General features: G+C 39.8%; 1 protein-coding gene across 6 annotated transcripts in view; it reads right to left on the bottom strand.

Moving 5' to 3' along the window:
• Window positions 1–23,838, bottom strand: part of myo3b (myosin IIIB) — a 586,128-nt gene that overhangs the window by 135,053 nt on the left and 427,237 nt on the right. For all 6 annotated transcript variants that reach the window (XM_072579295.1, XM_072579293.1, XM_072579296.1 and 3 more), the window contains 2 exons: window positions 21,319–21,481; window positions 12,015–12,092 (listed from right to left, as the gene is read on the bottom strand). In XM_072579295.1, coding sequence (XP_072435396.1) covers window positions 12,015–12,092; window positions 21,319–21,481 — 241 coding nt within the window. The remainder of the gene's footprint in view (window positions 1–12,014; window positions 12,093–21,318; window positions 21,482–23,838) is intronic.

Genomic DNA, 23,838 nt, shown 5'->3' with positions numbered 1-23,838 from the left:
CTTCACAAGGTTGACACCTCCTTTTTAGATTGCCCTGTGCTGCACTGGGCATACTTTCCTGACTCTTCACTAACAGAGGCTCATTGATGGCAATGGTAAAGTAGGGGATGTGCTGGATCATGAGGTTGCAGAATGTATTTGAATATAATTCTGCTGCTGCTTATGGCCCACAGCCACTCATGGACACCATCTTAGGTGCTAAATCTGTTTGAAACCTAACCCATTTACCACAGCGATAGAGCCACACAACGTAATGGAGGGTATCCTCAAAGTAAAGAAAGTCTTCATCTTGACAAGGACTGTGTAGTGGTTACTCTCACTGATACTATCATGGACAGATGCATCTGCAGCTAGCAGATTGGTGAAACTAAAGCCAAGTATTTTCTTTCCATCTTGTTGGTTCCCTCACAAGCCACCACACAGCTAATTTAGTAGCTACGACCTTTACGATTTGATCAGCTCAATCTGTAATTCTACTGCCAAACCACTCTTGGTGATGGACTTTGAAGTACCCACTCAGAGTGCATTCTGAGTCCTTGCTTCCTCCAAGTGCTAAACATGGAGGATTATGGACTGATGAGCTGCAGTGGGGTATAATGCACGGTTAGAGATTTCCTTGCCAATGTTTGAGCTCATGCCATAAAACATCATGGGGTCCAGAGTCAATGTTGAGGGCTTCCAGAGCAAATCCATCTCAACTGCATACCACTGTGCCACCATCTCTGCTGGCTCCCAGCGGATTAGGGCAGATACAAGGATGGTGATGATGTTGCCAGGGACAATGATTCCATGAGGTATGATTCTATGAGTATGATTATATGAGGCTGTTGCTTGTTCTGTGATAGTTCTTCCAACTTTGGTACTAGCCCCCTGATGATAGTAAGGAGGATTTGCAGCATCAACACAGCTGAATTTAGCGTTGTCGTTTCCAGTGCCTAGGTTGCTGCCAGATGGTCCATCTGGTTTCATTTCTTGGAGACTTCTTCGCGGTTTTGATACAACTGAGTGCCTTGCTAGGTCATTTCAGAGAGCAGTGGGCCATGTGTAGACCAGGTCAGGTAAAGACAGCAAAATTCCTTCTCTAAATTACATGAGTCAATCAGATGTAATTCTGCAATAATAGACAAGGGTTCCATAGGCATCATCTGAATTTTTATTCCAGACTTTTTGAATTCCAAATCATGGTGGGATTCAAATACAGGTACCCAGAGCATTACCTGAGCTTCTGGATTATTAGTCTGGTGACAATATCAGTACAAAATCGCCTTCTGGCCAAATGTATTAATGAGGTCATCATTTATTTTTCAAAATTCCTGAGAATGTAGGTCCAGTTGATTTAATCTTTCCTCATATGACAATCTCTCCATCTCAGCATTTAGTTTGGTGATCTTTTATTGAATTCTCTCTTTGGCAAGTATATCGTTATGTAGGTAAGGAAACCAAAACTGCACATACTACTCCAGATGTGGCCTTATTAAAATTGAAACCTTAGTGAGATACCTTTTCACCTGTACTGAAATCCTCTTGCAATAGAAAGTAACATGCAATTTTGCCTCCTTCATTGATCGCTGTACTTGCATGTAAGCCTTCAGTGACTCGCGAATGAGGACAACCAAAATCCTTTTAAATTTAACACTTCCCAGCCTATCATCACTTATGAGATACTCTGTCTTTCAGTTTTCCCAAAAGTGGATACCTCACATTGCTCCATATTGTATTTCCTCTACCAAATCTTTTTCCCACTCACTGAACCCCTCCAATTCCCCTTGAAACATTTTTGCATCCTCCTCACAACTCTCATTCCTATCTAGTTTTTTGTTATCTACAAATGTGCAAATATTACACTCAGATTAATTTAGATTGTGACTGGTTGGAAGCCAAGCAATGATCCTTGCAGTACCTCACAAGTTACAGTCTGCCAACCTGAAAATGATCCATTTATTCCTTTTCCATTTTATGTCAATTAACCAGTTCTCATTCAATGCCAATGTATTTCGCCAATCCCAAGTGCTTGAATTTTGTTTACATACCCCCTGTAGAGAACATTATCAAAAGTCTCCTGAAAATCTAAATACATCACATCCACCAATTTCAGCATATCTATATTGTTAGTTACATCCTCAAAGAACTTCAGTAGGTTTGTCAAACATGATTTTTCTTTCATAAGGGAGAAGAACAGACAAAGGAAGCACATGGTGAAGTCAGTGCAGGAGAGAGAGAGAGAGAGAGAGAGAGAGAGAGAGAAAGAAACTGACACTGCCTTTGCTGTTTGAATTCATCTATCGCTGGACATCGGAGTGCGTCTAGGAAAATTAAGGTTCCTGATGGGAGACTGGTAAGCAAGGTTAGATCTCATGGAATACAGGGAGAACTAGCCATTTGGATATAGAACTGGCTCAAAGGTAGAAGACAGAGGGTGGTGGTGGAGGGTTGTTTTTCAGACTGGAGGCCTGTGACCAGTGGAGTGCCACAAGGATCGGTGCTGGGTCCTCTACTTGTTGTTATTTACATATATGATTTGGATGCAAGCATAAGAGGTACAGTTAGTAAGTTTCCACATGACACCAAAATTGGAGGTATAGTGGACAGATTACAACAGGATCTTGACCAGATGAGCCAATGGGCTGAGAAGTGGCAGATGGAGTTTAATTCAGATAAATGCGAGGTGCTGCATTTTGGGAAAGCAAATCTTAACAGGACTTATACACTTAATGGTAAGGTCCTCGGGAGTGTTGCTGAACAAAGAGACCTTGGAGTGCAGGTTCATAGCTCCTTAGAAGTGGAGTCGCTGGTAGATAGGATAGTGAAGGCGGTGTTTGGTATGCTTTCCTTTATTGGTCAGAGTACTGAGTACAGGAGTTGAGAGGTCATGTTGTGGCTGTACAGGACATTGGTTAGGCCACTGTTGGAATATTGCGTGCAATTATGGTCTCCTTCCTATCGGAAAGATATTGTAAAACATGAAAAGGTTCAGAAAAGATTTACAAGGATGTTGCCAGGGTTGGAGGATTTCAGTGGGATGATGCCAGGGTTGAAAGATTTGAGCTACAGGGAGAGGCTGAACAGGCTGGGGCTGTTTTCTCTGGAGTGTTGAAGGCTGAGGGTGACCTTGTAGAGGTTTACAAAATCATGAAGGGCATGGATAGGATAATTGGACAAAGTCTTTTCCCTGGGGTGGGGGAGTCCAGACCTAGACGGCATAGGTTTAGGGTGAGAAGGGAAAGATATAAAAGAGATCTAAGGGGCAACCTTTTCACACAGAGGGTGGTACGTGTATGGAATGAGCTGCCAAAGAAAGTGGTGGAGGCTGGTACAACTGCAACATTTAAAAGGCATTTGGATGGGTCCATGAATAGGAAGGGGTTTGGAGGGATTATGGGCCGGGTGCTGGCAGGTGGGACTAGATTGGGTTGGGATATCTGGTTGGCATGGACGGGTTGGACCAAAGGATCTCTTTCCATGCTGTACATCTCTATGACTCTAAGACTCTAAATCTAGGTTTGCCATTTTAGGTCCATTCCTTTCTAACAGTCCTGTTAACACATTCTTTACTAGAGATTCTAGCATCTTTCCTGTGACTAGTATTAGGCTAATAGATATGTAATTTTCCAGTACTGCTCTCTTTTTAAATGGTCAAGTTGCATTTCCTATCTTCAAATCTGAGAGACCATTCTCATTTCTACAGAACTTTGAAAGATGACCACCAACATATCAAATATTGCAGTTACATCTTCCAAGATTCTGGCCTGTCGATCTTAAGGTCCAGGGGACTCATTCACGTTAAGTCTGATTAATTTCACTAGTATTTTTAATAATCTTAATACCTTGCAATTCCTTGTTTACACTAATCTCTAGATTCCCCAATGGTTTTAGGCTTTTAGTAGTTTCCTTTGTGAAGACAGATACAGTGCATTTGTTTAGTTACTCTGTTATGTTAACACTCATTATAAATTGTCCTGACTCTGTTTGTAATGGATCTACATTCAATTCTGCTAATCTTTCCCTTTTCAAACACCTTTAAAAGCTTTTCTAGTCAGTTTTTTTCAAAAACGTATACTGCAAACTTACTCTCGTATACCATTTAGCCTTTCTGAATCATTTTCTTGGCCCTCCTTTGCAGAATCCTAAAATGCTCTGGATCTTTGAACTTTCCATTTATTTTGGAAATTTTATTGGCTTCTTTCCTTTGTCCTAATAATCCTTGAGTTATTTTGTTAATAACGGTTGGAACTCTTTCTTTGTAGGTTTTAAATACATTATAGGACTGTGTTTTTGTTGTAATTTATGCATTATTTCTTTATATATTAGCCATTGCCTGTCTACTGTCATATGTTTTAATTTAGTTTTCCAATTCATCATAGCCAGTTTGTCCCTCATAGTTTTGTAGCATCCTTGGTTTAGATATTTCTAGATTCTTATTGAACTACATCACTTTTAAACTTAATGTAAATTGCCATCATACTTTGGTCATTCTTTCCTAAAGGCACCTTTCAAAAATTATTAATTAACCCTTGTTATCTGGTGGCCTGTCTCTTTCAAACATGATGCTCCAACCTCGTCTGCAGCAACTGGAGTCAGTTATATGAGGACTATTTCAGATTATGCTAAAGGAGAGTGTAAGAGATGTGGTGGAATTATCCTGGTTAAATGGAGGCAAGAGTTTTTCAGGATTATTTATGTATGTAATTGTTGTTAGAGCATAAAGAGAAAGATATCTTACTGTAAGGTCGTAATTTAGAGCAGCATCTCATTTCCCCCAACTGCTGCCAACCCAATGATCATTGTAACAGACATCCAACCGTTTCTGTTTCTTCTGTTATATATTAGTGAGTAGTGTTTACAGATTATTCTAAGTGAAACTATGGTACCTTATTTTGCTGTGTTGCTCTTTTCTGTTTGCCAAGCTTTTCTGGATTAGATTTCCTTGTAAAACAGAGATATGAATCAAGCTAGCTCAGAATTTCCCTGAGAAGCACATACGTCTCTAACTTGTCCCTCCCTTCAACTGCTAGTCTGGTCTTCAACAAAAACTAGCAATAAAAGGAAGCACTCTAATTTTCATCTATTCCAACATATTATTTTCATTTTATGAGTTTTTTTTCACAAATCGCTACTGCTATAGATATGCAAATTGGTTAATTCACAAAAATCTGATGTCAGTATATCTCCAGGCTATTGGTTGATGAAATTCATTTTCTATTTGGGTAAAAATGGTACATCTCAGCATATGGAATTCTGAGGCTAATGATTGCATTTAAAATATTTATGTGTTAACTCAATTTGAACTTGTTTACTCCTCAAAGTAAAATAGATAGACTTCAAATAAAATTTGTCTAAGTAGAGGTTTATTACTATTTCAAAACAGCAAACATTTTTAAAAATGCAGTATCTGTGCAGAATCCAAATTTTTCAGTTTTTTAAATTTCTCTCGTATTGTAGGACAGACAAAAGTAAGGATGACCTTGTTGAACATTTGGGGCTTTTGAACCATTAAAGATAAATAGACTTATATTCTGTTTCTTTCTATTACAGGGTACTTTGTTATCTCTTTTTTCAGTAAATTACTGTGGCAGTAATTTTTTTGTGGTCATTGGGCTGACTTGCAACAGAATTATCAATGAACAATCACATACTTATCTCAGCATTTAGTGATAAAATAGCAATTAGACAACTGAATAAAAGTGTTATCTGACTAGAGCAGTTAGAGTGACTAAAAGAATGCTCATGAAATTGGTGAGAAATGTGATGAATAAAACAGGTGCATTTTTTACATGTAATTTTTATAGTTGACTATTTGTACCTGTGACTCCCAGAGACTGTCCACATTTAAATTAATTGACATTTTCTTAAAACAAAACTCTAATTGCACTTCGATTGAAGACTCATCTCACCAGTTTGTTGAAGACAAGAGATTTTAAAAATTCAGAATAAGTAGATTTGCATCTCCTCTCACTTTCTACAGCCATCAAAACTCAGCACATGTGTGGACTGGTAAAATAATATTGTCCATTCAGTACCGCGGTTAGGATAAACATGAGGAAATTGCATTCAGTTAGCATAAAGTTGATCCTTATTTCTGAATGCTGCAGTGTAAAAATGGTGTAAGATTTGCGAAATCATTCTTGTAAAAGTATAAACTATTAAATCTGAAGAAGCAACTATCTCCTAAATAGGGTATTGTTATTTTTTACCCTGCTTTTGATGGATCAACGGATAGGGAATAGACTACGCCAACTGAGACCTTTGGGCCATCAGCTCCTGTACTTGAAAGAAATGTGTTTATTTTTAAAATGCTAATGTAGTCTACCTCAAAGCAATAGCTACAACAAATGAACAAAATAAACAAGTCACGAGTTTTCCATAAGGAGCTGCTTTTCCCTACCCTCTCCACCTGTGAGCATCTGCTGTCAGGATCACTGAGCAACATGATATATGCAAAATTAATAAAGTTACTTACAAATCAATGTAGGCAGGGTAAGGAAATCAAGAATTATTCAGTTTAATCTTTTTTCTCCACACTGTTTGGGCTTATGATAAGGTCATTTACAAAACAAAAACATTGCCTTTGAAATGTTTGTTCTTATAGAGGGGTTCTGCCTGGAGGAGGGCCATGGTTAACAATTAGATTGGCCTTCTTACACTACCCTCACAATATTTGGCATTGGTTCTGTTAAAAGAAAGCCTACTAAGGTTAATATCCCCACTTTGATCTCTGTTGAAGCGTACCAGAAAGAATTAATTTACATTTCAGATTGAAAAAATGTTGACAGTATGAAAAGGCATCTTGTTTCTGGTATGTGAATGTGCTGCAACAGAATGAAAATGGAAAGAAAAATGAGGAGGCAGAAGGGATAACCACTGTTGCTGCCTTTACGGTGGAACAGATGAAAGAAGGTTAGATTTCAATGTACAGTATCTAACAGAAGCACATAAACCAAATGCTGCTAGAAGCTCAAATCTTTATGGAGAATCAAGTAATACATGAGATTCCAGTGTGAGCAGTCAAATATTTAACAAGTCATTTCTATAATTAAATATCTGTTGGACATAACTTCAAACAGTAGTCTACAGGAATGGCCAGAATATACCTTCTGGCATAGCCTTCTGGGCAACAGTGGATGAAATTTAATGCCTCCTCAGCAGTGAGTCTGAAGGAAGAGAGCATTTATTTGTAAATGAGGGTGCAAGGTGAGGACACTGCCACTCTCTAGTCTCCGCCTAATTAAGTTGAAGATTTGTGGACAGCTTTGCCACCTGAAAGCTATGTAGGCAAGGGGGTCATCACATGAGAAATTGAAACTGCAGTATCCCCGGGATATACTATTCAAGGGATCTCAGTGTCTGATTGAGGGACTTGCTATTTGGAGGGCAGAAGTAAGGCTGGATGAAAGCCAGATGCATGCCTAATACGACCTGCCATTGCCAGTCAAGACAATGTGAGGCTCTCACTGGTCCTCCAGCCAAATGATGAGACCCTATCACACGGATTAAACTCTGACCTGTGTTACTTCCTTTTTCTAAAAGATCATGTATGTAAAGAGATGGGGCAACAGAGCTCACTTAAAGGCTTTACTCAAGACATTTTAGCACAACTTAAGAAGTTTGCTAAAAGAAATCATTATCTCACTGATATGACCGCTCTTTAAAAGGTATTTCTTGTGACAGAAGAGCAGAGCATGAGCAGGCCATCAGGAAGCCAGGTTTACATGGCACCACTGTAGAAGGTCAAAACTCTTTGAAACATAGTCAGTTACTGGTGTGTATTTCCTTTTTATTCAGTTAGGGGACATGGCTGTTGCTGCTTAGGCTGGCATTTATCTCCCATTCCTAACTGCTCTGCAGAAAGTGATTGTGAGCACTACGATTTTTGATCCAGCAGTCTGAAAGAATGGCGATACATCTCAAGTTGGGATGGTGAGAGAATTGGAGGGTGACTTGCAGGTGGTGGTCTTTCCATACAGGGTGGTGGGTTGTTAGACTTCACTGCCAGCGGCGATGGTGGAAGCAGGCACTTCTGCAACTTTTAAGGTGTGTCTTGATAGACACATCAAAGGGAGGCAACAGAGGGATAGAAACCGCAATAAATAAATAGGGGTCTAAATAAGGAATAGGAATTGGCACAGGCTTGGTGGGCTTCCTGTTTTATATTGTATTGTATGTTTTATATACAGGAACTGAATTAGGCCATTCAGCTCATCAAATTTGCTCTGCCATTTGATCATAGCTGATATGTTTCTCATCCACATTCTCCTGCCTTCTCCCTATAACCCATGATCCCCTTACTAATCAAAATACTATCTATCTCTGTTTTAAAGACACTGAATAATTTTGCCTCTGCTGCCTTCTGCGGCAATGAGTTCTGTGGATTCACCATTCTCTGGCAGAAGAAATTCCTCCTCATTTCAGTTCTAAAAGGTCATCCCTTCACTCTGAGACTGTCCTCAGGTCCTAGTATCTCTGACTAGTGGAACTATCTTCTCCTTGTTCACTCTTATTCAACCTCTCAGTATTTTGTAAGTTTCAATGAGATTCTCCCTCTTCATCCTTCCCAGCTCCATCAAGTACAGATCCTGAGTCCTCCACCGCTTCTTATATGCAAAGCCTTTCACTCCTGGGATCATTCTAATAAACCTCCACTGGACCCCCTCCAACTTCAGAACATCCTTCCTTAAAGACAGGGCCCAAAACTGCTCACAACAGTTCAAATATGGTCTAACCAAATCCTTATAAAGAATCAACAGTATAACTCCACTCTTGCACTCTAGCCCATAAACAATGCATTTGACTTTCTAACTGCCAACCGAACCTGCATGTTAACCTTAAAAGAATCCTGAGCTAGGACTCCTAAGTCTCTTTGTGCTTCAGCTTTCCAAAATCTTTTCCATTAGGAAAATAGTCTATACCTCTATTTTTCCTAAGATGGTGCATAACCTCACATTTTCCAACACTGTATTCCATCTGGCATTTCTTTACAAACTCTCCGACACTGTCCATGTCCTTCTGCAGGAAGGACCACTCACTCGCCTAGGAGCTCTGAACACCTGACCTTATGAGGTATTAAACTTCTTGCAATGGATGAGAGTCCTAAGAATGATCACAAGTTGCCCATAATTTAATGTTTTTCTGAATCTGCTTTGGCAAATCTTTATGCACTCATACCTTCTATTTAATCCATCCTTTGTTCAATTTGACTTTGTGAATTTCTGATATCACCCCTAAAAATTTGAACACTTTCATCTTACTGGTTCAAATTGTAGCATTGCATCTCACTGCTGTTTTATGATCTTCCAGTTAATAGCTGAAAGGATGACACAACAACATTTCACATTTTACTGTAATATTACTAAAAGCATTATTAAGTCTTGCTGAAATAGAAATAATTTCAAAACTTTTCATCCTGCCCTCATCCGGACAGATGCAGAAATGCTGGATTTCATAGAGGTCAACAACTTACACTGTATAAGAACAGGATGTTGATTAGTTCAGAAGCAGACTCTGATTGCTCATGATGTTGCCATGGAGAGTGCACCCAATGCTTTTATTTAATTCAACTAAGGTACAATGCTAGGACAAACTAATTTTATTTGCAGATGACAGGTCCCTGCTTAGAAATATGTGCAGCTTCTAACAAATGAGCAATATTGCAAGCCCTATTGACAATGTTAAATTAGCTGTCTGAGTACACATTGGAATGTTCAACAATTGTCACCCAATCACGGGATCGTATCTCACATTAATTATCATGCCAGGAGTTTTGCAAGCATCAGCCAGTAGTCTGTCTATGTAGACAGCCACAGCAACATGCTGTTTCACATAGTCTGCCAGTTATTGGGATTTAAGGTGTCTTTATCTGGCATTCTCAGACTGGGAAATTTTGATCTCCGAACTGTCTTTCACTGTTAGGTATTTTTTCTCTCATACAAGCTGGTTGAATTTCACAGCCTCAATTTAATCCCTCATGGCTTTGGACTTTTCAATCTGGTTGCCAATTCCACCCATTTTCTTGTGTGGTGCACCACAATGTCTTGTTGCCTGTAAGTGCTCTCTGTATTTTGGATCCTCACAGACTAAACTTGTCTGTCTGACTTTTGTGGATACCTTAGACTCTTTGTTTCTCAAAGCCCATCACAATGGCAACGTGATCACATGGGTCTTGTCTCTAAGGAGAAATGCTGATTTGCTATCCTTCAAACTCCAAACTCCAATGCTCTCTGTCTTGGAAATAAGAGAAGTTTAAATCACAACTATTTACATTCCAACTTTCTCAACATTTTCTGGGATGTGGAGACTCAGTATATCTACTGCTCGGACACAGGCAGTTGTCATTAACACTAAGTGTTAAGAGCTTGCATTTTATTTCCAGTCTACCCTTTACTTTCCAAAAAGCAACCACACAGGCTTGCTGTTAGGCATATGTAAAACTAGATCATATGACCCATTTTCATTTCACCTTAAATTAATTGCTAATCCTCAGAACATAACAACTTTCTAAACCTCATAATTGTAACAGTTGCATGCTCATATTGTTTTAACACCAGTTAAGCCTTTACTACAGTACTTTTACTTTTATAAAGGCTTTGTGAGTTTACAACTGCCCCACCCATCTACCTACCCCACTATCTACCATATCACCTTTGAGCCACTACAAATTTATTGGAACTTCTCACTTAACTGCAACTGTAGAGAGGGCATGCTTCTTTGTCCTACTTAAGAATATTATAATTAGTGGACATTACAATTACTGACAGGATTATTGCTGGGGGCATTGGGCAGGTCAAAATACTGCTTTACCCCTGTCAGCAGGTGGTGGACTTCAGTAACATTTGGGACCAGATTCATGAGTGTAACTTAATAGTAAAGAAAGTTGGCAAATTTGATCACCTTGATCACAACTCAATTTATGAAGGATAACGGAAACTAGTGACTGTCTTCGTTGCCTATAACATGTAGCAAAGAATGAAATGAGGTTCTTAAGCTATGAATTTAACATTGCCATCACATAGGCCTTAAATCAGTTGATGGTTAAAAAAACTAAAAGTTCAGGGATACAAGATAACCGAGTAGGCAACACAACACCAGGTTATAGTCCAACAGGTTTATTTGGAAGCACTAGCTTTTGAAGCACTGCTTCTTATCAGGTGGTTGTGGAGCAGAATCATAAGACACAGAATTCATAGCAACAGGATTGCAGTGTCATGGAATGTAATATTAAACAAATTTAGCTTAAGAATGCAATCCTGTTGCTATAAATTCTGTGTCTTATGATTATGCTCCACAACCACCTGATAAGAAGCAGTGCTTCGAAGGCTGGTCTCTCCAAATAAACCTGTTGGACTATAACCTGGTGTTTTGTGATTTTTAACTTTGAGCATCCCAGTCCAACACCAGCACCTCCAAATCATGACTAGCAGGTAACTATATTCAATTTTATTTGAGGGAGGCAGGGATAAAAAATTAGATTTCACATATTCCAAATTTTATACTGACTGCTATAATCAACTTTTCAACCATTTAGTTCTGATAGTAGTGACAGTAAAATCAATCAGGCATGTATTTAAATATCCACGTATCATATTCTTTGTCAGGAAAAGAAAATTCTTTGAAACAAGCAGCAGATTTATTGCCATGGTGATGCATTACAATCTACCATGCCTAAATTTAGATGAAATGAAATACAACTAAATTGCAAACTAATATTTCCTTTGTGCTTCAACATTTCAGTATATATTGCTTTAGTTTTAAATCCAGCACTATAAATTATTGTGTTTGGCAATTTTTGGTATTTCTGTAGAATGGTTATGGCAGCATTCTTTTATTGTCCTATCCTTATACTCTACAAGAAAACACTGGATACAAAGGATGACAAATAAATGTAAGTACTGAAATCTGCACATGATAATGTACATCACGATAACATCTGAAGTTGTGCATGACTGAAGCACTTAGATTTAGTTGCCATCTGCAACATTTTTGTTCAGGGTGCGTAAAATGATATTTTCAAGCACTAGCTTTACCTGTTTGAATACAAATGGCAGCTTCCCTTTGAGTCTTCAGTTGCTTGTAGATTTTATGAGCAACGTATCCTCTCCAGGCTAAAAGGAAACAAATAGGAGAAAGTGAGGACTGCAGATGCTGGAAATCAGAGTCAAGAGCCAGAATTTGTATAAAAGCTACAAGATTTACTTGAAAAAATATATTTTTCCCCTGACAAAGCAATTTTTATTCTTGGGTGAGGAAAAGAAGTAAACTAATTTTGTAGTCTGTTTATTTCAAATATACTGTAGATTGTAGCTGTAAGTGGATCTGGCATTTAAGACAATCCAATATTTCTGACTCCTAAAACTATGTATTTGAATAGTGAGTTAAAAATCACGCAACACCAGGTTATAGTCCAACATGTTTAAATGGAAGCATTAGCTTTTAGAGCTGATGGTGAACCTGTCCTGATGAACCTCCGAAAGCTAGTGCTTCCAATTAAACCTGTTGGACTATAACCTGGTGTTGTGTGATTTTTAACTTTGTACACCGTAGTCTAACACTAGCATCTCCAAAGCATGATTATTTGGATACTGTTATGAAGACATGCGCATATCAAATATTAATTTTATTTTGTCTTCTGGAGACAGGCATTGCATTTTTCAAAAAACGTTTTTAACTGAAGTAAAAACTCAGACTGAAACTAAAAATGTCTGCCATAATTTGCATTACTATGTAGTCCACATTCCACTTTGCTGAGAGTCAATTGCAGGATCTAAGAAGACCAAATCACTGACAATAATTCCCTGGTGTGGTGTAAACAGCTTCCTTCCTGCCTATCAGAAACGAATATTCACAGTTTCAACCATGCAACAATGAGCCATTCAAAAATTAATTGTTTGGGCAATTGGTCTTGACTTTCTTAAAATGCGAGCTAATCAAAATTACCGTTGGAACAATCAAATGATTGTTAAACATCTGACAGCAAATAGGGAAAAAACATGTGACTAAACAAACCTTGTGTGTGTTTACCAAGGACATAATTTAGTGGAAGACCACAGCAGCTGTGAGACGAAACTGTTGCTCTTTCTTCTGCAATCTCCTTCCAAGATAGCATCCTGTTTGATGAGTTTAATTATGTTGACATTCCCACAAGTAAGAAATTTTAAAAGAAGTTTCCACACCAGCAGTTCCAGAAGATGTAGAAAACATCAGCTATAACCTTAAATATCTGGCTGAATACAAAGACCTTTGGACAGCTGTAGGCAAGGCAGAGAGCGACTTACCATCAATCAACCTTTACTAATCTTCTTTTCTTCCTGAAGTTAAAAATCACACACCACCAGGTTATAGTCCAATAGATTTATTTGGAAGCACTAGCTTTCAGAGTGCTGCTCCTTTATCAGTTATGATTTGGAGATGCTGGTGTTGGACTGGTGAGTACAAAGTTACAAATCACACAACACCAGGTTATAGTCCAACAGGTTTAATTGGAAGCACTAGCTTCCGGAGCGCCGCTCCTTCATTAGGTGGTCGTGGAGTGCACAATTGTAAGACACAGAATTTATAGTAAAAGTTTACAGTGTGATGTAACTGAAATTATACATTGAAAAATACTTGATTACTCGTTAAGTCTCTCATCTGTTAGAATGACCATGATAGTTTCACTTCCTTCATATGGTCAATTTTGTATCGATGTTGTTACTGTCCCTTTTATTCCATGAGTTCTTACTTTGTTCACAAGTCTGTGGTGCAGCACTGTATCACTGTGTACCGTTCTGGTCGCCCTGCTATAGGAATGATATTATTAAACTGCAGAGGGTTCAGAAAAGATTTACAAGGATGTTGCTGTGATGAGAGGGTTTGAGGTCTGAGGAGAGGCTGGATAGGTGGGACTTCTTTCACTGAAACATTGAAGGTTAAGGGATGACCTTATGGAGGATTATAAAATCATGGCAGGCATAGATAAGGTGAATAGCCAAGGTCTTTTTCCTAGGCTGGGGGAGCTCAAAACTAGGGGGCATATTTTAAGGTGTATGAAGAAAGATTTAAAAGTGATCTGAGGGGCAACGTTTTCACAGAGAGGGTGGTTCATATGTGGAATAAACTGCCAGAAGAAGAGTTGTGCAAGTACAGTTACAAAATTTAAAAAAACATTTGGACAGGTACATGAATAGGAAAGGTTTAAAGTGATATTGGCAAATTCAAGCATATGGGACTAGCTTAGTTTGGCAAAGTTATTTGGCATGGATGAGTTGGACCGAAGGGTCTGCTTCGGTGTTGTATGACTTTATGACGTTTTGGAAGTCATGATAATCTAAGATAGAGGATGAGAAAAAATTGTGATTGTAGAGCTGCTCCTTTTTGAAGTATTTTCAGTGTTGGAGCTGATTTCCTCAAAATCTCGGAACAGTAATTACTGTTTCCTAAGCTCTTGCATTGTTTTGGAACTTCAGAAAAGATCAAAACCTGTACAGCTGTCTGACGAGGCAGTGAACATTCACTGATGACTACCTCTGCTGTTTAGTTTCAAGTATCTCTGGATAATGGAGTCCTTCTAAGAAAAGTAAACTAACAGTGAAATTCAGAGCTGAACTTGGAGAAACCTGCGTGGCGGAACTCACAGCAGGGGAACTGCTAAGTGGCAAGTTTTAAAAGTGTAACTTACTTTTTTGGGGGAAATCCACAATGGTGAGTAGAATGTGTTTTTATTAATTATATGTTGTATTCAGATCTGTCTTGATTAAACTTTTATAAAAATAAGCACTAAGTTATCCTGGAGCAGTGTTTTTTGAGCAGTAAGACTGTGCTATTTTCTGGTTTTGTAGATTGGTAAGGTGAAATAATGGCCTTTAGTAGAGTGATGTGCTCTTTCTGCTGGATGTGGAGATTAGAGAGAGTTTCCATGCTTCTGATGAGTATGTTTGCAGGATGTACGTTTGGCTGTGAATCCTATTGGATTGCATGGATCGGATGGAGCAGCAGTTAGAGGCAATGAGAAATTTACAGGAGCTAGAGGGGTGTGATGGATGGCAGTTGCAGGAAGACAGAAAAACAGCAGATACAGTCGGTAGACGAGTTGCTTCCAGGAAAGGGAGGAGAGGTAGGCAGGTAGTGCAGGAGTCTCCACTTCTCAAACAGGTTTGCTGTTATGGAAAATGTAGGGGGTGAGGAACTCTCAGGAAATGTAGCACTGACAGCCAGGTGTCTGGTACTGAGACTAGTTCTAATGTAACAAGGGATACATCAGGTTCAAAGCAAACAATTGTGGCAGGGGACTCTAGTCAGAAGCACAGACAGACATTTCTGCAGACAACAACAAGACATCAGAATAATGTGTTGCCTCCCTGGTGCCAGGATTAAGGATGTCTCAAAGAGGGTGCAGAGTATTCTCAAAGGGGAGAGGGACCAGCAGGAGGTCATTGTACACATTGGAACTAATGACACAGGAAGAGAAAAGGATGAGATTCCGAGGAGACAATATAGGAGTTAAGTAGGACTTTAAAAAGTAGGTTCTCAAGGGTAGTAATATCTAGAATACTTCAGATGCCATGAGCTAGTGAGTAGAAATAGGAAGGTAGAGCAGGTGAATACGTGGCTGATGATCAAGGGAGAAGGATTCACATTTTTGTATCATTGGAATCTCTTCTGGGGTAGAAGTGACCTGGATATGAAGGACAGATTGCACCTGAATTAGAAGGGAACTAATATACTGGCAGGGAGATTGGCAGGAGCTGTTCAGGAGGATTTAAACTAGTAAGAGTTGGGTGATGGGACCCAGGAGGATAGTGTGAGATAGGGCTCATAAATTAAACTGCATTTATTTCAATGCAAGAGGTCTAACAGGTAAGGTGGATGAATTCAGGGCATGGTTGCAAATTTGCAATTGGGAGATGTGCGATTACCGAGATGTGCCTCAGGGATTGACAGGATTGGAAGCTTAATGTTCCAGGATATAGATGCTATAGGAAGGATGGAAGGGGGGGCAAAAGAATAGGAGGAGGGGCATTTTTGATGAGGGATAACATTATAGATATACTTAAGGAGGACATTCCTGGGAATACCGCCAGGGAAGTTATTTGGGCAGAACTGAGAAATAAGAAAGGGATGATCATCTTATTGGGATTGTTCTATAGACTTCCCAGGAGTCAGCGTGAAATTGAGAAACGTATTTGTAGGGAGATCGCAGTTATGTGTAAGAAGAATAGGCTAGAAATGGTAGGGGATTTTAACTTGCCAAACGTAGACTGGGACAGTCATAATGTTAAGGGCTTGGATGGAGAGGAATTTGTCAAGTGTGTACAAGATAAGTTTCAGATTCAGTATGTGGATATACCTACTAGAGAAAGTGCAAAACTTGACCTACACTTGGGAAATAAGGCAGGGCAGGTGATTGAGGTATCAGTGGGGGAGCACTTTGGGGCCAGTGACCATAATTCTATTAGTTTTAAAATAGTGATGGAAAAGGATCAAGAAGTTAAAATTCCAAATTGGAGGAAGGCCCAATTTTGAAGGTATTATACAAGAACTTTCAAAAGTTCTCAAGAAGTTCTCCTCCTTTAAGAACGTTCAAAAGTTGATTTGGGGCAGGTAAATGGAAGACTGGAAATGGAAAGCCTTCAAAAATGATGAAATGAGGGTCCAGAGACAATATGTTCCTGTTAGGGTGAAGGGCAAAGCTGGTAGGTGTAGAGGATGCTGGATGACTGGAGAAATTAAGGTTTTGGTCAATAGAAGTATACTTAAGATGGAAATCAGGAAGGCAGAACAGGGGTATGAGATAGCTTGGGCAAATAGGGTTAAGGAGAATCCAACGGGATTCTAGAAATACGTTAAGAGCAAAAGAGTAATTAGGGACAGCATAGGGCCCCTTAAAGATCAGCAAGGCCACCTATGTGTGGAACCGCAGGAGCTGGGAGAGATACTAAACGAATAGTTTGCATCACTGTTTACTGTGGAGAATGATATGGAAGATGGATAACTTGGGGGAATAGACACCGAAATCTTGAAAAATATTCATGTTAGAGAGGAGGAGACGTTGAATGTCTTAAAGTGCATATAGGTGGATATATCCCCAGGACCTGATTAGGTGTTCCCTTGAACTCTGTGGGAAGCTAGGCAAGTGATTGCTGGGTCACTTGCTGAAATATTTATATCATTGTTAGCTGCAGGTGAGGTAATAGAAGACTGCAGGTTGGCTAATGTGTTACCACTATTTAAGAAAGATGGTAAGGAAAAGCCAGGCAATTATAAATTAGTGGGCCTGACATCAGTGGTGGGAAAGTTGTTGGAGGGGATTCTGAGGGACAGGATTTACATGTATTTGAAAAGGCAAGGACTGATCAGTGATAATCAACATGGCTTTGTGCATGACAAATCATGTTTCACTAACTTGATTAAGTTTTTTGAAGAAGTAACTAAGAGGATTGATGAGGGCAGATCTATATGGACTTCAGTAAGTATTCGCCAAGGTTCCTCATGGAAGACTGGTTAGTAAAGTTAGATCACATGGAATACAGGGAGAGCTAGCCTGTGGTTACAGAACTGGTTCAAAGGTACAAGACAGGGGGTAGTGATGGAGGGTTGCTTTTTAGACTGGTGGTCTGTGATCAGTGGAGTGCCACAAGGATCAGGGCTGGGTCCACTGCCTTTCATCGTTTATATAAATGATTTGGATATGAACATCAGAGGTATGATTAGTATGTTTGCGGATTACACCAAAATTGGAGATGTAGCAGACAGCACAAGAAAGTTACCTCCAAATACAACAGGATCTTGATCAGATGGGCCACTGAGCCAAGGAGTAGCAGGTGGAGTTTAATTCAGATAAATGTGAGATGTTGCATTTTGGAAAGGCAAATCAGGGCAGGACTTATACACTTCGTGGTAAGGTCCTGGGCAGTGTTGCTGAACAAGAAGACCTTGGAGTGCAGGTTCATAGTTCCTTGAAAGTGGAGTCCCAGCTAGACAGAATATTGAAGAAGGCCTTTATTGGTCAGCGCATTGAGTAGAGGAGTTGGGCAGTCATGTTATGGCTGTATAATACATTGGTTAGGCCACTTTTGGAACACTGCATTCAATTCTGGTCTCGCTGCTATAGGAATGATATAGTGAAACTTGAAAGGGTTCATAAAAGATTTATGACGATGTTGCCAGGGTTGGGGTCTGGAGCTTGAAGGAGAGACTGAATACACTGGGGCTATTTTCCCTGGAGCATCAGAGGTTGACAGGTGACATAACAGAGGTTTATAAAATCATGAGGGGCATGTATAGGGTGAATAGACGGCATGGGATTTAGGTGAGAGGGAAAAGTTTTAAAGGAACGTAATGGTGCGTGTATGGAATGAGCTGCCAAAGGAAATGGTGGAGGCTGGTGCAATTACAGCATTTAAAAGGCATCTGGATTAGTATATGAATAGGAAGTGCTTAGAGAGATATGGGCCAAATGCTGGCTAATGGGATTTGATCAATTTAGGATATCTGGTCAGCATGGACAGTTGGATGTGCTGTATAGCTCTATGATTCTATGTATATGACATCAATAATATTACTCTCATAAATGCTTCCTATTGTCTCCAAAATAAACTACAGAACATTAGTGAAATGTGACTTTTCCTTAAGAAATCCATGTTGGCTCTCATTAACCCACATTTGTCCTTGTGACTATTAACACTATCCCAAATTATTGTTTCTGGTAGTTTCCAAATCAACTAAGTCAGAGGCAATAGATAAGGCAGAACTTTGAAAAATTAACATTGATGGGGAAAAGGTTACATTGGTAGATTCATTGTTTACAATATTTCAAATTTTGCTGGACACAGGAAAGAATCCCTACATCATAGAATCCCAACAGTGTGGAAACAGGCCATTTGTACCAACAAGTCCACACTGACCCTCTGAAGAGTAACCTAGCCAGACCCATTCCCCATTACTCTAGATTTACCCCTGAGTAAGGCACTTAGTTGCTACACCTCCCTGAACACTTTGGCCAGTTTAGCATGGCCAATTCACCTAAACTGCACACTTTTGGATTGTGGGACGAAACTGGAGCACCCAGAGAAAACCCATGCAGTCACAGGGAGAATGTGTAAACTCCACACAGATTGTCGCCGAGGCTGAAATTGAACCTAAGTTGCAGGCACTGTGAGGCAGCAGTGCCAGCACTGAGCCACTGTGCCGCCCCAGTTTCCAGTGGATTGGAAAATGGCTAACATAACACCCTTATTCAAAAAGGGAGGGAAGCAAAATGTAGGAAATTATAGACCAGTTAATTTAACATCCATTGTTGGGAAAGTGTTAGAATCAATTATCAACGAAGCAATATTGAGACAGTTGGAAAGTCAAAATGTTATCCATCAAACTCAGCTTGGTTTAATGACGGGCAAATCATGTTGACTAATTTGCTTCCAATTAAACCTGTTGGACTATAACCCAATGTTGTGTGATTTTTAACTTTGTACAACCCAGTCCAACATCAGCATCTCCAAATCATGACTAATTTGCTAGCAATCTTCAAAGATGTAACAAGCAAAGTCAATAATGGGGATCCTGAAAGCGAATAGAATGTTGGATTTTATAGCTAAAGGAATAGAATATAAAGGTAAGGAAGTATTGTTGCAACCATACAAGTTATTGGTGAGACTGCACCTGGAGTATTGTGCGCAGGTTTGGTCCTGTGGAAATTTTCGGAAAGGTGTACTGACATTGGAGGCAGTTCAGAGGAGGTTCACCCGATTGATCCCAGATGAAAGGTTTGTTGTAAGAAGAGAGATTGAACAGTTTAGAGCTATACCCTCTGTAATTTAGAAGAATGAGGGAAGATCAAATTGAGGTATTCAAAATGATAAAAGGTGTGGATAAAATAGATTGGATGCTTCCTCTTGTGGGACTTTCTAGGATGAATGGTCATTGTCTTTGGATATGGGGTAGCAAATTTAAAACTACTTCTCCCAAAGGGTTGTGAATCTGTGGAATGTGCTACCCCAGAGTACGGTAGATGCTGGGGCAGTGGGTAAATTTAAGGAGGAGTTAGACAGATTTTTAATTGGTAATGGGTTGAAGGAAAATGGAGAGAAGGCAGGAAAATGGGGGTGAGAAGCACATCAGCCATGATCGAATGGTGGAGCAGATTTGATGGGCCAAATGGCCTAATTCGGCTCCTCTGTCTTATGAACTTAAAAATATATAAGTTAAACCAACTGGTCTGCGATTGTTCAGCTTATCTTCACATCTATTTTGAAGATGGGTATAATATCTACAATTCTCCTGCTCTCTTGCACCATCCCAAGATTAAGTCTGTGCCATTACAATTTCTACTGTCACTTCTATCAGTATTCTCGGATGCATCTCATCTGGTCCCGGTGCCATGTCTACTTTAAGTACAAACAGTTGTCCATCCAGCAGCTTCTCAGAAGGTAACAGCATAATTTCAAGGAGTAGGAGACTGCCAGGCAGCCCACAAAAAACAGATTCATGTACTCAATTAAGTCACACAGAGGAAGTTCCTGGAATTATCAAGTCCAGATACAACAGGTTTATAGTTTCCTTGTTCTGTCAGGATCAAAACAGGATATATGAAAACATTATCAGTTTGGCCTTCTTTTTATCTGTAATCCTCCTTGTACTATTTTAACTTGGAGGGAAACAACATAGCTTCTTCACTCACAGTGATGATGTAATTAAACTCAAATCGGCACATTTAAGGAGCACATTGGTTTTGACTGGGTATCTCAGCTACCTTCTCAGAAGGTGTTAAAAAGAAAACGCAACAGAAATTGAGAGGGTTATGCATTTATGAGGGGCAGTGGACAGGGTGAATAGCCAAGGTCTTTTTCCAAGGATAAGGGAATCCAAAACTAGAGGGCATAGACTTAAAGTGAAAGGGAAAAGACTTTAGTAGGACCGAAGGGGTAACTTTTTCATGCAGAGAGTGGTACATGTATGGAACGAACTGCCAGAGGAAGTCATGGAGGTGGGTACAATTACCACCTCTAAAAGGCATCTGGATGGGTATATGAACAGGAAGAGGTCATATGAGCCAAATGCTGGCAAATGGGACTAGGGCCGATTGGGATGTCTGATAAGTGCGGGTGAGTTGAATCAAAGGGTCTGTTTCCACGCTGTATGACTCTATGACTGGGGTACTGATGAGTAACACTGCCAGCCAATTTAATGCTCATCTATCTTGTATCTGATAGCGAGTAGTATTAAAATCAGTCTTTTAAAATTTATAAGATTTGATAAATATAAACTAGTGTTTTTTTTAATTGTATACATCTAAATATACTTAATTTCACTTTCAAAGCTCTCTTTCTCTATTAATTAGCAGAAATTTGTGCATACCTGATTGGATGATGATGGCACTGCTTTGTTTTTTTGCTTGTGCTTTCTTGTATTTCCTGGCTCCCAGCCAGCCTTTGATGTGGGCTTGAATAACCACAATGCTGGCAATGACTTCTCTGAGCAGTAAATTTAACTGTTCTACTTGATAATACTTCAGAAACACCTACAGGAAACAAGTTGTCAGCATTGAAACGTATATAATTTCCATAATCCTTAGTTAAATGTAAACATATATTATACCACACAGACTCCTTTGTGGAAATGGTATTGGAAACTCAAACTATTATTCACATACAGTTTTGCTAATGAGCACTGACAATACTATGTTATTTAGTTTTATAAAGGACATCAGCTTTATTTCACAGAAAATAGATCAAATGTTTGCTAACATTTAATTACTAATGATTGATGAGTGAATTTTACATTTCAATTGAAAGTACAGCATGATTTTTCATGAGTACACCAATAACACCTAGCTTTACTTTGCTATCACTTTTTGCAACTTTTGCACTGTTGCTTAATTATCAAATTACTTCCCTTACAGAAATTCCTGACATACTTTAACATCATAAGGAGCAATTTGCTTTCAACAGCTTTTAGTTGCTCTTAACCATCCCCTACCTGCCCCCACTAGGAATGAGCTCCATCCCCACCACCGCACCCCAACTCCCAATATCCTCCACTATCCCTCACCTAAATCAAAATTCCCTTGGCTCCACCACAATCCACCAGGATTTCAGAATGAAGATAGGCTCTCTTTCAGTTATATCTTTTTATTCTCAAAACTATTCAAAATGTTGCCAGATTGTGGAGACAGTTGAAGCTTTTCACTGTACTTTACTTTATTATTTACTGTAAAATGCAAGTGACAATAAATCATTCAATTCAATGCATGAGTTTTTCCTGACCACCACACCAGCTCTCCACCCCCGCCCCCCAACTCGCAGATTTGCCTTGACCTCCCTGTGCTGGGGTTCTCTCTCAGATCTCTCTCCTACTTCCTGATCAGTCGCCCCAAATGGGACTAGGGCCGATTGGGATGTCTGATAAGTGCGGGTGAGTTGAATCAAAGGGTCTGTTTCCATGCTGTATGACTCTATGACTGGGGTACTGATGAGTAACACTGCATTCGTCCTGATTTCTGTCTCTCTCCCACTTATCCCAATATCCTGCCTCCTCTTTCCCTATCCCCCAATTTCCTATGTACCCCCCATCCTTGAGTCCCATTTGTCTAGCCTGTAGCAGTTCATCCAATTTATGCTTCCTAATGCATTCTGAGACTAGAGCCGAAGGTAGAATTTATGTCAGAGGTTCAAAGATCAAGCTCAAAGTTTAAAAGGAATGAAGAAATAGCTTTTTCTAGAAGCTGCAGGGAATGAGTGTTCAGAGAATACCAGGCACTTGAATTTCAGTGGAATTTCTGTGAAAGAAATTGGGATGGTGGCGGTGGTGGTGGCGGTGGTGGTGGCGGGGTGGGGGGGTTGCGGGTGGCAATCCACTGATATTGGAAATTCTTAGACATTGCTACACAGGTTCTTCTTACAGGAACTAAAAGGGGAGTGAGTATAGGGATTTGCTTGGGAGTGAGAGAGGCAGAGTTCGGGATCAGCGAGAGAGTTAACTCGATACATCCCTCCCCATAACTCCAATGAAATGCTGCCTGCATGATTCTCTTAGTTTTTTTAAACTCATTTACGGAACGTGGGTGGTGCTGGCTGGCCAACATTTTCCTGTTCCTCAGGTGCTGCCTGACCTTCTGTACTTTTCCAGCACCATTCTAATCTAGACTCCGATTTCCAGCATCTGCAGTCCTCACTTTTACCTGGCCAACATTTATTGCCCATCCCTAGTTGCCCTTGAGAAGGTAGTGGTGAGCTGCCTTCTTGAACTGTTGCAGTCCACCTGCTGTGGGTTGACCCACAATGCCATTAGGGAGGGAAGTGCAGGATTTTGACCCTGTGAAGGAATTGCAGTATATTTCCAAGTCAGGATGGTGACTAGCTTGGAGGGGAACTTGAAGGTGGTGGTATTTCCATACATTTGTTGCCCTTGTCCTCCTATATAGAAGTGCTTGTGGCATTGGAAGGTGCTGTCTGAAGATCTTTGGTGAATTTCTGCAGTGCATCTTGTAGATAGTACACACTGCTGCTCCTGAGTGTGGGTGGTGGAGGGAGTGGATGCTTGTGAATGAAATGTCAATCAAGTTGGCTGCTTTTTCCTGGATCGTGTCAAGCTTTGCAAGTGTTGTTGTGGCTTCACTCATCCAGGCAAGTGCTGAGTATTCCATCACATTCCTGACTTGTGCCTTGAAGATGGTGGACAGGCTTTGGGGAGTCAGGAGGTGAGTTAAGCTTTGCGGTATTCCTTGCTTCTGATCTTCTCTTGACACCACTGTGTCTATGTGTGAGTCCAGTTGCGTTTCTGATCAATGATAACCCCAAGATGTTGATAGTGGAGGATTCAGTGACAGTAGCATAACTAAATGTGAAGGGGCAGTGGTTAGATTATCTCTTATTGGTG

The sequence above is a fragment of the Chiloscyllium punctatum genome, chromosome 10, assembly GCF_047496795.1.
Source record: "Chiloscyllium punctatum isolate Juve2018m chromosome 10, sChiPun1.3, whole genome shotgun sequence".
NCBI classification, from domain to species: Eukaryota; Metazoa; Chordata; class Chondrichthyes; order Orectolobiformes; family Hemiscylliidae; genus Chiloscyllium; species Chiloscyllium punctatum.
This window is presented reverse-complemented; position numbering and strand designations above follow the sequence as displayed.